Source organism: Pseudozyma flocculosa, assembly GCF_000417875.1.
Source record: "Pseudozyma flocculosa PF-1 unplaced genomic scaffold scaffold00003, whole genome shotgun sequence".
Taxonomy (NCBI): domain Eukaryota; kingdom Fungi; phylum Basidiomycota; class Ustilaginomycetes; order Ustilaginales; family Ustilaginaceae; genus Pseudozyma; species Pseudozyma flocculosa.
Genome location: NW_006920871.1, coordinates 893,210 through 904,952, shown reverse-complemented (window position 1 = coordinate 904,952; position 11,743 = coordinate 893,210). Strand labels below are relative to the sequence as shown.

The following is an 11,743-nucleotide window of genomic DNA, read 5'->3' as shown; positions in this document are numbered from 1 at the left end:
CTGCGGTCGCCGCCGTCGCCGGCGGCTCCTCGACCTTGGACCCGCTGTGGGCCGTATCGAGGACCTCCTTGAGGAAGCTGTTGGACGTGTTGGTGAGCAGCGCGAGGTGCTCGTCGGGCACGGCGTCCTTGTTCTTCTCGACAAAGCCCGCGCTGGCATACTCGACGTCGAGGGCGTAGTGGCACACGGTGAACGACGTCTGGCCGAAGCGCGGCTTCTTGAAGGCGTTCTTGAACTCGGGCCGCTTGTCCATCTGCGTGTAGAGCTTCTGGACAAACGACTCGTCGGAGCCCGACGGCAGGCGCGACTCCTCGTCGAGGAGCGAGAGGACGCCGAGCTTGCCCTCGATCATGTCGATGCACGGCTGGTTGTCGGAAAAGTCGATAAAGGTCCAGCTGATCTGCTCCTGCAGGTACTCCTCCTGCTCCAGTTTGAAGACGTGGTGGTTGAACTCGTGCTGGAGCCGCTCGTTTGCATAGTTGATGCAGAACTGCTCGTACGAGTTGACCTTGAAGCGCTCGAAGCCGTAGATGTCGAGCACGCCGATCATCGACTGGCGCGTCGTGCTCGAGCCGAGGGCGAGCGAAGTGTTCATCTGGTCGACGAGCCAGTCAAAGAGGCCCGTGTAGATGTACTTGGCCACCGAGTCCCGCACCACCACCGCCTGGGCCTGGGTGAGGTTGGTGATGACCTTTTCGCCGCGCGTCTGCAGCTGCTTCTTGACCGTCCACTTGCGGAACTCGTTGAGGTCGATGCCCAGCATCTTGGTCGCCATGAAGAGGCTCGGCTCGTCGTCGGCCAGCATGGCGTCGTTGCGCGAGGCGGCGATCGAGATGTTGCCGAGGTGGAGCAGCGCCGCCAGCAGGCGGAAGATCTGCCACTGCTTCTCGATCTTGACGCCGACCGTGCTGAGCGCCTTTTGCGTCGCCTTGAACTCCTCGGCATCGTCGACGCCGCCGATCGACAGTGCGCTCGGCCCGCCCTGATTGAGGTAGCTGAACTTGGACGCGTCCTCGAGTCCGAGGTCCTTTTTCTCCGACGACGGCGCGCCGGCGCAGAGCTGGTAGAAGATGTGGTAGTTGCGCTCCGACTCGGGCTGGTAGACGAGGCGGCTGCGCTCAAGCAGGAAGGTGCGCATCTTGGCGCCGACGATCTCGTGCTCCCGGTCAAAGAGGATCTCGAGGTACTTGCCGAAGCGCGACGAGTTGTCGTTGCGCGTCGTCTTGGCGTTGCCGAACGCCTCCATGATCGGGTTGGTGGCGAGGATCTGCTGCTCGGTCTCGCTCATGCCGCTCGAGTCCTTGCCGCTGGCCCCGGCCTTGCGGCTGCCGGGGCGGTCCGGGTCCTCGACCGTGGCAAAGTACCGCATGATGTACTTGGCCGACACCGTCTTGCCGGCTCCGCTCTCTCCGCTGACGACAATCGTCTGATCCTTGACATCGCGGATCATGCAGCGGTAGGCGTCCTCTGCGATGGCGAACAGGTGCGGCTCAAGCTCGCCCTTGCGCTTGCCCGAGTAGGCCTGGATGATCTCCGGACTGTACAGGCTGAGGCCGTAGAAGGGGTTGACGGCGATCAGGACGATGCCAGAGTAGGTGTAGATCAGGCGCTGCGAGTAGCGGTTGAGGATGGTGTGTAGCACTGCGGCGCGGGTGAGGAGGGAGGGGCCAAAGCAGAGAGGCGAACCAAGGGTCGCAAGGCAAGGTCAGCATGGTGAGCGCACGGTCGACCGCATTCGAGTCGAGGCGAGGCGGTTTCGCGGCCAGCGGCCGACGACTCACCAGCAGGCTCGTTGAGGTAACTGAGATTTGTCAGGTCATCGGTGGCCTCGAGCAGCGGAGGGTTGCGCAGCGGCGGGAGCTCCTCGTCGCCGTTGGCGCCGGCCAGCTTGGCCTCGGATGTGGTGACCGTCTTTGTGGCGCCAGTGTCGTCGAGGACAAATTCGAGCGTCACGTCGCCCGAGGCCGATCTGGCCACGGGCTTGGCCAGCGTGGCGCTGATCCAGCCATTCTCCTTGTCGGCGAACCACGCCTTGGTGCCGACGACGTACGTCGCGAGCAGGTCCGAGGCCGCTGGGGCCATGGTTGCTGTGGTGTTTGCGAGTAGAGAAGAAGCAGTCTAGGTGGGAGTGGTCGTGGCGCCTCTCTGTAGCCAGGACAGGGGGCGCAGCCAGTCTATCAAGCGGCGGCGGCGACGGCGGCGACGACAGTGACAAGAGGCAGAGCGGGTCAAAGCCTCTCAGGGCGCGGTGAGCCGGGCCAGGAAGGTGAGGTCGAGCCTGATCAGGCCGGGGAGGGTCGAGACAAGGTGATGCAGACGGAACGTCTGCTTTCGCTACGACCAGCGCGTATAGCTCGGCGAAAGGGCAGAGGGTCTGCGCCAATGGCGGACTGGCTCGCCTGCCAGAGGTACGACCGAGGTGAAGGAGGGTGGGGCGGCGGGGGAAAAGGGCCGGCCTCTCCTGTAGGCAGCAGTTGCGTGTCGTCAAGTGGACCGGCAGTTGACGGTGGTCCTCGGTGCGGTGATGCGAGCAACGGCGATGTCGGTTGAGCTTTTGCTACCGTCGAGTGCAAGGACAGCCCAATGCGCGACCAGCGACGAGGGAGGCGGGCAAGGGCCGGTGCCAGATGGCCAGGAGGCAATCAAAAGGGCCGAGGCGAGGAAAGCAGCGGCGTCTAGGTAACTTGCTAATCTAACCCGCTGCGTGGTCGGCGAGCGCAGAACGTCAACGTCGCGAGTGGGGTTCAAAGGAAGGGCGAAACGGGGCGGGCGAGACCGAGGCTTTGGTGGCGGACACCGAGAGGCTGACGCGGGCCGAGGAGAGAAGAGGAGAGGGAGGAGGACGGCAGGGTGAAGCGGTAGCCGTGGGTGACGACGGTGGTGGTGGTGGTGGTGGTTGAGGTGGTGACGGTGAGACGGGCCGGGGCTGTCGTGGCGTCGGCGGCGTTGGTCGATATCCGGCGAGGGGGCAAAGGCGAACAGGCAGGAGCGAGGACGAAGGGGCTGAGGGGCCAGCAGTCAGGCAGTCTGGCAGCCGAAGATGGTCGGGGCGCCTTCGCAGGTCAGTCAGGCCACAGGCAGCAAGGGCAGGCCAGGCCAGGCCTCCCCTCGGCTTGCCTCGCGAAGCTTGCTGGCTGCTGGCTGCTGGCTGCCAGCCCTGCTGGGCCGACCCACGCACGCACCCACACACGCACGCGCCCTCGTTGGCTGCGCTGCCTGCCTGGCCTCTCAAAGGGGCAGGCTAGGCTTGGCTGGTAGGCTGCGCTGGGCCGGGGGCTGGGGTGATTGAGGTCCTAGCCTGCCTGCCTGCCTGCTGCGCCTCGCCCGTCTGCTGGCACACTGGCCTCGGAGCGTGCCCGACTTTTTCCTGGCTGCTTGCTTGCTGTTTGCTTGCTGCTTCGTCCCTGCCCTCGGCCTGCACATCCACGCGCGTGCTCTCCCGGCCTAGCCTCTCTCTCTCTCTCCCTCTCTGGCGCCAGGCTGGCTGGCTCGCTGTTCAGCAGGCCAACAGGCCTGCCTGGCGCCGTGGCGAGGCAGGGGTTTTTTTCTTCCCTCGCGCCGCCGCTGGGGGCTGGTTTTGCCAGCTGGCCCGCGCGTGAGCTCGAGCTCTGAATTTCAGCTGGATCAAGCAGCAGCAGCCACCTGCCATGTTGGGCTTCCCCTCCCCTCCTCGAGCCCTCCCTTGCTTGCTTGCCGGCTTCCTTGCTTGCTTGCTCGATTGTCAAGGCCGGCCTGTCCAGGAGCGAGGTCCATGTACGCCGCCTGGAACCGCATCCTGAAGCCCACCTGCCTCGATCTCTGGCACACGCACGGGGCTCACGGGCTGGCAGCGCTGCGCTGCTCTGACACGTAGGTTACGTCCGGCCGGCCGGTCTCAGCCGCTGCTGCTGGCTGCACCTCGGCGTCTGCACGGCTGCAGCCACACGTACAGCCAGGCAGCCAGGAAAATCCCAGCGGGCCAGCTCAGCCCAGCCGCGCTGCTCGCTACCGGCCACGGCTCCGAAACTGGTCGGTCGACCGACCGACCGAGGCGCTGCCGCAGCCACTCTTGACGGCCAGGCCTCGTCGTCGTCGCTCTTGCTCGCCTTATCACCGCCACCACCACCGCCGCCGAGCAAGGATCAGAAACACGCCACAAACGGAGGACGAGATATTACGACGAGTCAGAGGAGGGGGCTAAAGGAAAAAGACCATGAACAAGGAGGGATAACGAGGGAGGGAGAAAAAAGAAGGAAGTGTGACAAGAAGGCGAAGAGGAATCAAGGTTGCGTCCTTCCCGAAAGGACCTGGGAGCATTGTCGTGTGAGCAAATCGAGCCTCGGAAGCGTCAGAGGGGGCCTTGCCAAACTGCGTCCGCCGCCGCTACGCCGAGACGGCGCGTCGGCGCGTCGCAATGGGGCAGAGAGAGGCCGACCTCCTCGGCCGCCGGGGCTGACTACTCGCGGGTATGAGTAAGTGTGCGTGTTGTTGCGAGGGAAAAAGAGTGCAGACCGGGAATGCGGGGGGTGGGGGGCGCAGGGCGGACGCCGATGCCGTGGCGGGGCGCCGGGTGGCGAGCCCTGGCGAGGTATGGTATGATGGCCAAACGGCGGTGTCCCGCGACCGCCGCATCTTCTAACAGCAACGACAGAAGGGCGATGGGGCGAGACGCCAGCTGGCCGGCCGGCCCGGGGAAGGCGGGGCGCGCGGGCACCGTCGCGTCTAGACGAGGTACTGCTGCAGGCCGGCGGCCTGGACCTTGTCGGGGATCTGCGAGTTGAGCTGGCTGATGAAGCCGCACACCTGGCCGCGCAGCAACCCGCCCAGGCTGTTGTCGTCCGAGCCGAGGACGTGGGCAAACAGCTGCAGGATCGTGTCAATGTGCTGCGTGGCGACCGCGTTGTTGGCCTGGATCAGGTTCATCATGCAGTGCAGCACGGGCGTCCACTCCGCCATGTCCTTCTGCAGGGGGAGCGAGGAGAATAGGGTGGGCAGCGCCTGGTCGAGCGGCAGCGCGTCGTTGTTCTTGATGATCATCCGGGCGAGGCAGCCGCAGGCGTTGTCGCGCGCCGTCTTGACCTCGTCGCTCTCGCCGTCGGCCTTGTCAAAGAAGGGGCGGATGGCGCTCAGCAGCGCGGGGAAGTGCGAGCTGAGGTCCGTCTCGCTGTTCTCGATGAGGACGCCCGAGGCAAACACGGCGTTGGAGCGCACCGACGCCTCCTCGTCCGACAGGGCGCGCGACAGCAGCGACAGGACGTCCTGGGTGAAGGGCGTGATGGCCTGCTTCATGCCCGTGATGATCTCGCCCAGCGAGCCGATCGCCGTGGCGCGGTCGCTCACCGAACGGCCGGGCGTGTAGTACTTCATGATCTGCGGCATGAACTGCTTGAGCGGCTGGACAAAGTCGTCGCCGAGCACGTTGGCCATGGCGCCCACCAGGTCCGAAGCGGCCGAGATGAGCACCGACTCGTACTCGGACGCCTCCTCGTTGTCCTCCTCGGGGATCTCCGAATCGAGCTGCGGCGGGCTCTTCTTCTCGAGGATCATGATCGTGTAGGTGCACACCACGTCGAGGTGGTCCGGAGCGATGATGGCCGGGCCGTTCTTGTTGAGGCACTCGGCCAGCGACTGGCAGATCTCGATGGCGGCGGTGCTAGGTGCGCGGCAGAGAGCGGGGCGGGGAGATGGGAACAGTGCAAGGGATCAGCAAAGCTGCGGCAGCGACGCAGGCGATGGGCGACGGCATCGGCAGCGGCGGCCACCTCCCCTCCACACGGTCCTCCATGCCCGTCCCATCTCGGCCCTCGCCGCGTCCGAAGACGACAAACGGCGAGTGGCGTAGAGAGGTCAGAGATGTTGAAACACGTTATGATCACGGTCCGTTGATGGCGGACATCATTGTGAGCTGAGTTGATGTTGTTGTGTCATCCTTCTGGACGGGCCCGGAGGAGGATGTCCGGTGGAGGGGGCGGGCTGGAGGGCGTGGGGGCCGCCGACGCCGCCGTTTGGTTTCACACAAGGATCGCGTACTCACCGGTCGTCTTCGCTCTCCCACATCTCCATGACCGCCGGGATGACGGCGCTGACGAGCTTCTGCACCTCGGGGTTGAGGGGCACCTTGACCTGGATGCCCGGCTGCCACTCCTGCGGGTTGCTCATCTCGTTGAGGGTGTTGATGAAGGTGAAGAGGGCCGAGACGGAGCTCTTGCGGATGCCCTGGTAGAAGTGCTCGAGCAGGATGACGAGCTGCTCGACCGACTGCTGGACATAGGGCAGGAAGCCCTGCTTGGTGTGCGCAAAGATCTCGCCGAGCGAGTCGGCGGCGACCTCCTTCTCGATGGCCACCGCCGAGTTGACGTTGAGGAAGGCGTCGTTGAGCTCGTCGATGTCGACAAATCCGTCGTCGTCGTCGTCGTCGTCGCCGCCGGTGCTGGCGCCGGGGATGCCGATGCCGTTGATGGTGCCGTCGCCCGAGGCGCCGGGCACGGGGTCGTGCTCCGACTGCTGGCAGCTCTCGATGAGCTTGGGGACGACGTGGGGCAGGAAGGGCGAGAACTCCTCGCCAAAGACGCGCGACATGACGGCAAAGAAGATGAAGCTGCACTCGCGCAGGCGTGGGTTCTGGAGCTCCATGCCCTCAAAGGCGAGCTTCATGAGGTCCTGGAAGTAGGGGCGGAAGGCCTCCTTGCCGACGGCCTCGGCGAACGTGCCGACGGTGTCGGTGGTGATGCCGCGCAGGTCCATCTCGTCGCCCTCCTCCTTGAGCAACAGGAAGGGCTGGATCCGCTGCATCGTCTGCTGGAAGTAGGGCAGGAAGCCCTCCTTGGAGGCGTGGGCGGCGGAGCCGATGGCGCCCGTGACGGTGGCCTTGACGGGCAGCGGCGCCGTCTCGAGGAGGCCGGCGAGGCGCTCCATGATGGCGGGCAGGTACTGGGAGATGTCGTTGCCCATGACTTCGAGGAGCGAGTCGAGGGCGGTGCACGCCGAGCGCTGCGTCTCGGGGTCGTTGACGAGCTCCATGATGACGGGCAGCAGCGACGCGTGCTTGGCGGCGCACTCCTCTTCGAGCATCTCGCAGAGGCAGCCGAGGGCGACGCAGGCAGCCTTGCGGACGACGGTGTGCGGGTCCTTGAGGCCGGCCTCGACAAACGGCCAGAGGTCGTTCATGTGCGGGCGGATATACTCGGAGCAGCCCTCGACCGAGACGCCGAACGCCATCATGGCCGCCTTGCGGTGGTGCGGGTCCGGGTTGCTCATGTAGGTCTGCATCTGCTCGAGGAGGGCGGGGAAGACGTGGCTGGGCGGCAGCTCGGTGGCGAGGCTGTCGATGACGCGGAGGGCGAGGCGCGAGGGCGAGTCCTCGTCGGCGTCGTCCGAGTCCTCCTCGACGGCGATGGGCATCAGCCGGGCGATCATGGGCTTGGCCAGGCCGAGGCTCTGCACCTTGGACCGCTTGTAGGAGCACGTCCAGATGAGCGAGTTGAGGCACATGAGGCGGAGGTCCTCCTCGTGGTCCTTGTTGGCGCCGTTGGCGAGGAAAAAGTCAATGAGCTCGGCGATGTGGTTCGAGATGATGGGCACCTCGAGCATGCAGATCTCCTCGAGGACGTCGAGGATCTGGCGGACGCCCTCCTGGTTGCTCGACTCGAGGCACTGGTTGAGCACGCCGACCATCTGGGGCACGGCCGACTGCATCGCCACCAGGTCGGCCGAGGCGTCGTTGTCGAGGTTCTGGGCCACCTTGCCGAGCGCGCGGACCGTCGTGATGCGGACCTCGATGCTCTCCGGGTCCTGCAGGCTCTTGGCAAACAGCTGCATGATCTGGGGCAGCTGCTGCTCGAGGACGTCGCCGCCGTCGACAAACGTCTCGAGGACCGTGTAGAAGACAAAGATCGAAACCTGGCGGTGGCTGGCGTTGGACGACTCGGCGGCGTTGAAGAGGAAGGGCAGCAGGTCGGGCCACGTGCCCGTCGGCAGCTCGCGCTTGGCAATCTCGGAAATGACGCGGGCGATGGCATTCCGGACGATGGGCCTGCAGGGCGGAGAATCGGCGTAGACGAGGGGAGTGAGTATTGCGGGACGAGCCAGATGTGTCAGATGAGGTGGCGCGCAGAGCGAGGACGAAGGATCGACAAAGCCCGAGGCTGGCGACCCGTCCACTCAGGGGCGGACACTCACGTCGCCTCGTTGGTGACAATCTCGAGGAGCTTGACCTTGATGCCGTTGCGCACCTCGACCGTCTGCTTGGCCCACACCTTCTGGCTCTTGGCGAGGCGCTTTCGCAGCTCGACGGCGGCCAGCTGGCGGACGGCCTGGTCGGGCGAGGTGGCGAGGATCTCAAAGAGCGCCGGCACGCAGGCGGGGTTCTTGTAGTACTGGTTCTGCAGCGCGTCGGTGGCGGCCTTGACGGCGGCCGTGTCCGGCACGTTGGTCTGCGCCAAGAGCTGATGCAACCCTTGAACGAAAGAGGGCTGCGAGGCGGTCGGGATGAGGGAAAGGCGACGTCGGCCAGGAGAAGGGGCATCACTCTGTCAGCCTTCAGCCGGCGATTCGATTTCAACCACGCAGCGGCGCCAGGGTGGGCCGTGCCATCAGATCAGACTACTCACGTCCATATTGGGCTATGTGGATGAGGGCAAGGGTCTCGTTACAGTGGAATCTGGTCGTAAGCGGCGCCGCGGGGCCGAGTTGATGGAGGTGCGCTGCGTTGGCCGCCCCTCTTCTGGTCCGAGTGCCGGGCGGTGGTGGATAGGCTCTTGATGTGCGGCCCAGGATCTCTTTTTCGTTTGTATATATGTGCGCGCGCGCGAAGGACTGCCTGGGACTAGAGAGATAGTCTCGAGCAGTGTTGGCGGGTCGCAGGAGGAGGGTGAGGATGAGGGGAAGAAGGATGACGAGGCGGAAGGGGGGGATGGTTTGGGTGAAGCGTAGAGAGGGAGGGGGGGAGCCGAGCCAGCCTGGCTTTTTCTTCTCGCCCGTCGTGGGTCTGCCTGGCCTCGCCTGGGCCTGACCTCGCCCAGCACGGCCACCGGTGACGAGCCAACAGACAGGCAGGCAGGCAGGCAGAAAAGAGGCCAAAGGGAAATTTTTCTTGCTCGCTCCATCGGTCGGTCATCGCCGCCGCGGTCGTCGCCGTCTGTCTGCCAGAGGCCCTGGATTTCTTCCAGGCCTGCCTTGGGCGGGTGTTGGTCTCTCTCGCCGTGCACGGAGCCGTGGCAACGGGCCAGCCTTCTTGCTTGCTTTCTGGTTTTTTTCTTCTTTTTGCCGTGTGCCAGCCCCGTCGAAAATTTTGGCAGGCGGGCAGGCGGGCAGGCTGTGCGGTGGCTTGGCTTTTTGTGGGCCTTTTTCTGCGAAATTTCCTGTGGCCCGAGCAAGGCCAGCCGGCCAGCCCAACCCGCCCGCTCGCTCGGTCGCTGATCGAGAGGCTGGGCCCTGGGCGCGCACTGACCTCTCGGTGCATATGGGTGGCCCGATCTCGGCTCCGCATTGGCTCGGACTCGCCCGAGAAGAGGAAAGGCGAGCCGGCCCCACCCACCCGCCGAACCCTGATCGGCGGCGGATGAGCTCACGGCGCAGCAGCCTGATTGGCCACCGCAGTCATCCAGATTGGCCCACCTTTTTCCTTCCATGCGCGCGCTCCGGGCCTTCCCTGCCCGCCAACCAGCCAGCCGGCCGGCCTCCTTCTGTGCGGCCCAGCCAACCGCTGACGTGGTCGCGACCCGCCCTGCCTTCCCTTTGGCAGGCTACTATAAGAAGTGGCGCGGGCGTCGTGGACCTTTGGCCTCTCCCACCACCCATCCAACCGCCTCTCGCACTCGCCACATCAAGTCGTTCGACTCGCTGCCCACCATGGCGTCCCTCCGGCCTTCACTCCAGTCGGTTGCACGCAGCCTGCGCTGTTCGTCGTCCCCGACGGCGGCCGCCACCCGCTCCTTTTCCACCCAGCCCATCCAGCGCAGCATCTTTACGCGCCTCGCGCCAAAGTCGCCCGCCCGCTCGGCGCCGTTGTCGCAGCAGCAGCAGCAGGTGCAGGTGCGTGGCGTCCGCAACAGCCCCTTCCGCCGTAGCGTTGACAACGCAAGCGGCGGCGGCGGCGGCAGGCTGGCCTTCGCTGCTCCGCACGCCGCTCCTTCGGCGGATGCTCCCACCAGCTTCACGGCGCCCGGCGGATGGCAGCGTGCCCTCACCTCGCTCGGCATCGTCGGTGGCACCGCGTTCGCCGCCAACCTCTTCTTCAACCGTGAGACGCGCGAGGCACTCCACCCGGCCGACGCCGGCTACCTGCACAGCACCTTCAAATATCTCGCCGGCGGCCTCAGCCTTACGGGTCTCATCGCCGTCGGTCTCCACCGCTACGGCGTCTCGGCGCGCGTCATGGCCGCCAACCCGTGGGTCGTGCTGGGCGGTGGCCTGGTCCTCTCGATTGGCAGCATGATTGGCGCCACCTCGCTGGCCCCTGACCACCCGCTCAAGGTGCCCTCGTGGATCGCCTTCAACGCCTCCCAGGCCCTCGTCCTCAGCCCGCTCCTCTTCCTCAACCCCGCCGTCCTGGCCCGCGCCGCCCTGTACACGTCGGGCATCGTCGGCAGCCTGTGCTACGTCGGCGCCACGGCCAAGGAGGAAAAGTTCCTGTGGATGGGTGGTCCGCTGCTCGCCGGTGTCGCCGTCGTGGCCCTGTCGTCGCTTGCGCCCATGGTGCTGCCGCGCACCGCCTTCCGCGCCCTCGCCGTCACCGAGTCGCTGTCGCTCTACGGCGGCCTCGCCGTCTTTTCCGCATTCGTCCTCTACGACACCCAGCGCGTCCTCAAGCACGCCCAGATGGTCCGCATGGGCGCCATGCGTCCCGACCCGATGGTGAGTTGACGGTCCTAGTGCTGGCCCCGTGCCGTGCGCTTTGCCGCGCCCTCCCTGCCGTCGAGCCTGTCGCTGACCATCGCGCCGCGTCTTGCCTCTCTCTCTCTCTCTCCCCTCTGACAGGCCGAGTCGATTGGCCTCGAGCTCGACTTCATCAACCTGTTCGTGCGCATGGTTCAGATCCTGAGCATGCAGCAGAGCAGGCGCAAGTGAGCCAGTCAGCACCGTACCGACATCCTTCGACGCGTCTGCCATCACCACCTACCATCGATATCCACCGACCTGGCCTCGGCCTGCGCCTCTCGACCCTGCCTAACCGCCCACCCGCCGACCGTCCACCGCCTCTCGATCCGACACCACTGTATTATTCTGCCCACCAACCACCCGCCGTCCCATGTATATCCCGCCACCGCAAGTCAGCAAGCCCCGTCGCCACCATCCAGCATCCCAGCATCTCCACCGCTCTTCACCGCTCGTCTGTCCGGGCTAGTAGGCACAATCCGACCTACCCCCGCCCCAGTTTCGCCTCGAGGTAATGTAACACCACCGCCACCATCACCCGTCTGCTCGTCTGTGCGATGCCCGTGTCTCCCCTTCCGCCGCCGCCCCTTCCTTCCCCCTGCCCCTGCCCCTTTCCTCTCCACCTTCCCACCCCTTCGCGACGAAAGCAACACCCCATCCCGTTTATTCATCACGTCGTCCAGCACCTCATCCCGAGGATGCGTAGATGGACGAATGGTTGAGGGAAAAACGGGAGAGATTGAGAGGATACCGTCTCCCCCTTTCCGGGGGGGTTCGGTGTTCGAGGCCATCCACAATACACATTATCCGTCGCCCCGCTTTGGCGCGCTCCCGTTTTGGGCACGGACAAGAATGTAGGACCACACTTCCCCCCCCCCCTCCCCACCTC

General features: G+C 65.5%; 3 protein-coding genes across 3 annotated transcripts in view; 1 reads left to right on the top strand and 2 right to left on the bottom strand.

The window, feature by feature from the left end:
* Positions 1-2,082, bottom strand: part of PFL1_01416 (uncharacterized protein) — a gene marked incomplete at both ends in the record, with an annotated part of 5,265 nt that extends 3,183 nt beyond the window's left edge. The window contains 2 exons of the mRNA XM_007878918.1: positions 35-1,641; positions 1,782-2,082. Of these exons, the coding sequence (XP_007877109.1) occupies positions 35-1,641; positions 1,782-2,082 (1,908 nt within the window). The remainder of the gene's footprint in view (positions 1-34; positions 1,642-1,781) is intronic.
* A 2,619-nt stretch (positions 2,083-4,701) lies between these two features.
* Positions 4,702-8,594, bottom strand: PFL1_01415 (uncharacterized protein; the record flags this gene model as incomplete). The annotated part of the gene is made up of 4 exons (XM_007878917.1): positions 4,702-5,632; positions 6,014-8,011; positions 8,158-8,450; positions 8,589-8,594. 4 exons carry the CDS (start codon positions 8,592-8,594, stop codon positions 4,702-4,704), a joined length of 3,228 nt encoding a protein of 1,075 aa, XP_007877108.1.
* A 1,234-nt stretch (positions 8,595-9,828) lies between these two features.
* On the top strand, positions 9,829-11,046 carry PFL1_01414 (uncharacterized protein; the record flags this gene model as incomplete). The annotated part of the gene is made up of 2 exons (XM_007878916.1): positions 9,829-10,833; positions 10,957-11,046. 2 exons carry the CDS (start codon positions 9,829-9,831, stop codon positions 11,044-11,046), a joined length of 1,095 nt encoding a protein of 364 aa, XP_007877107.1.
* Between the last annotated feature and the right edge of the window lie 697 nt (positions 11,047-11,743).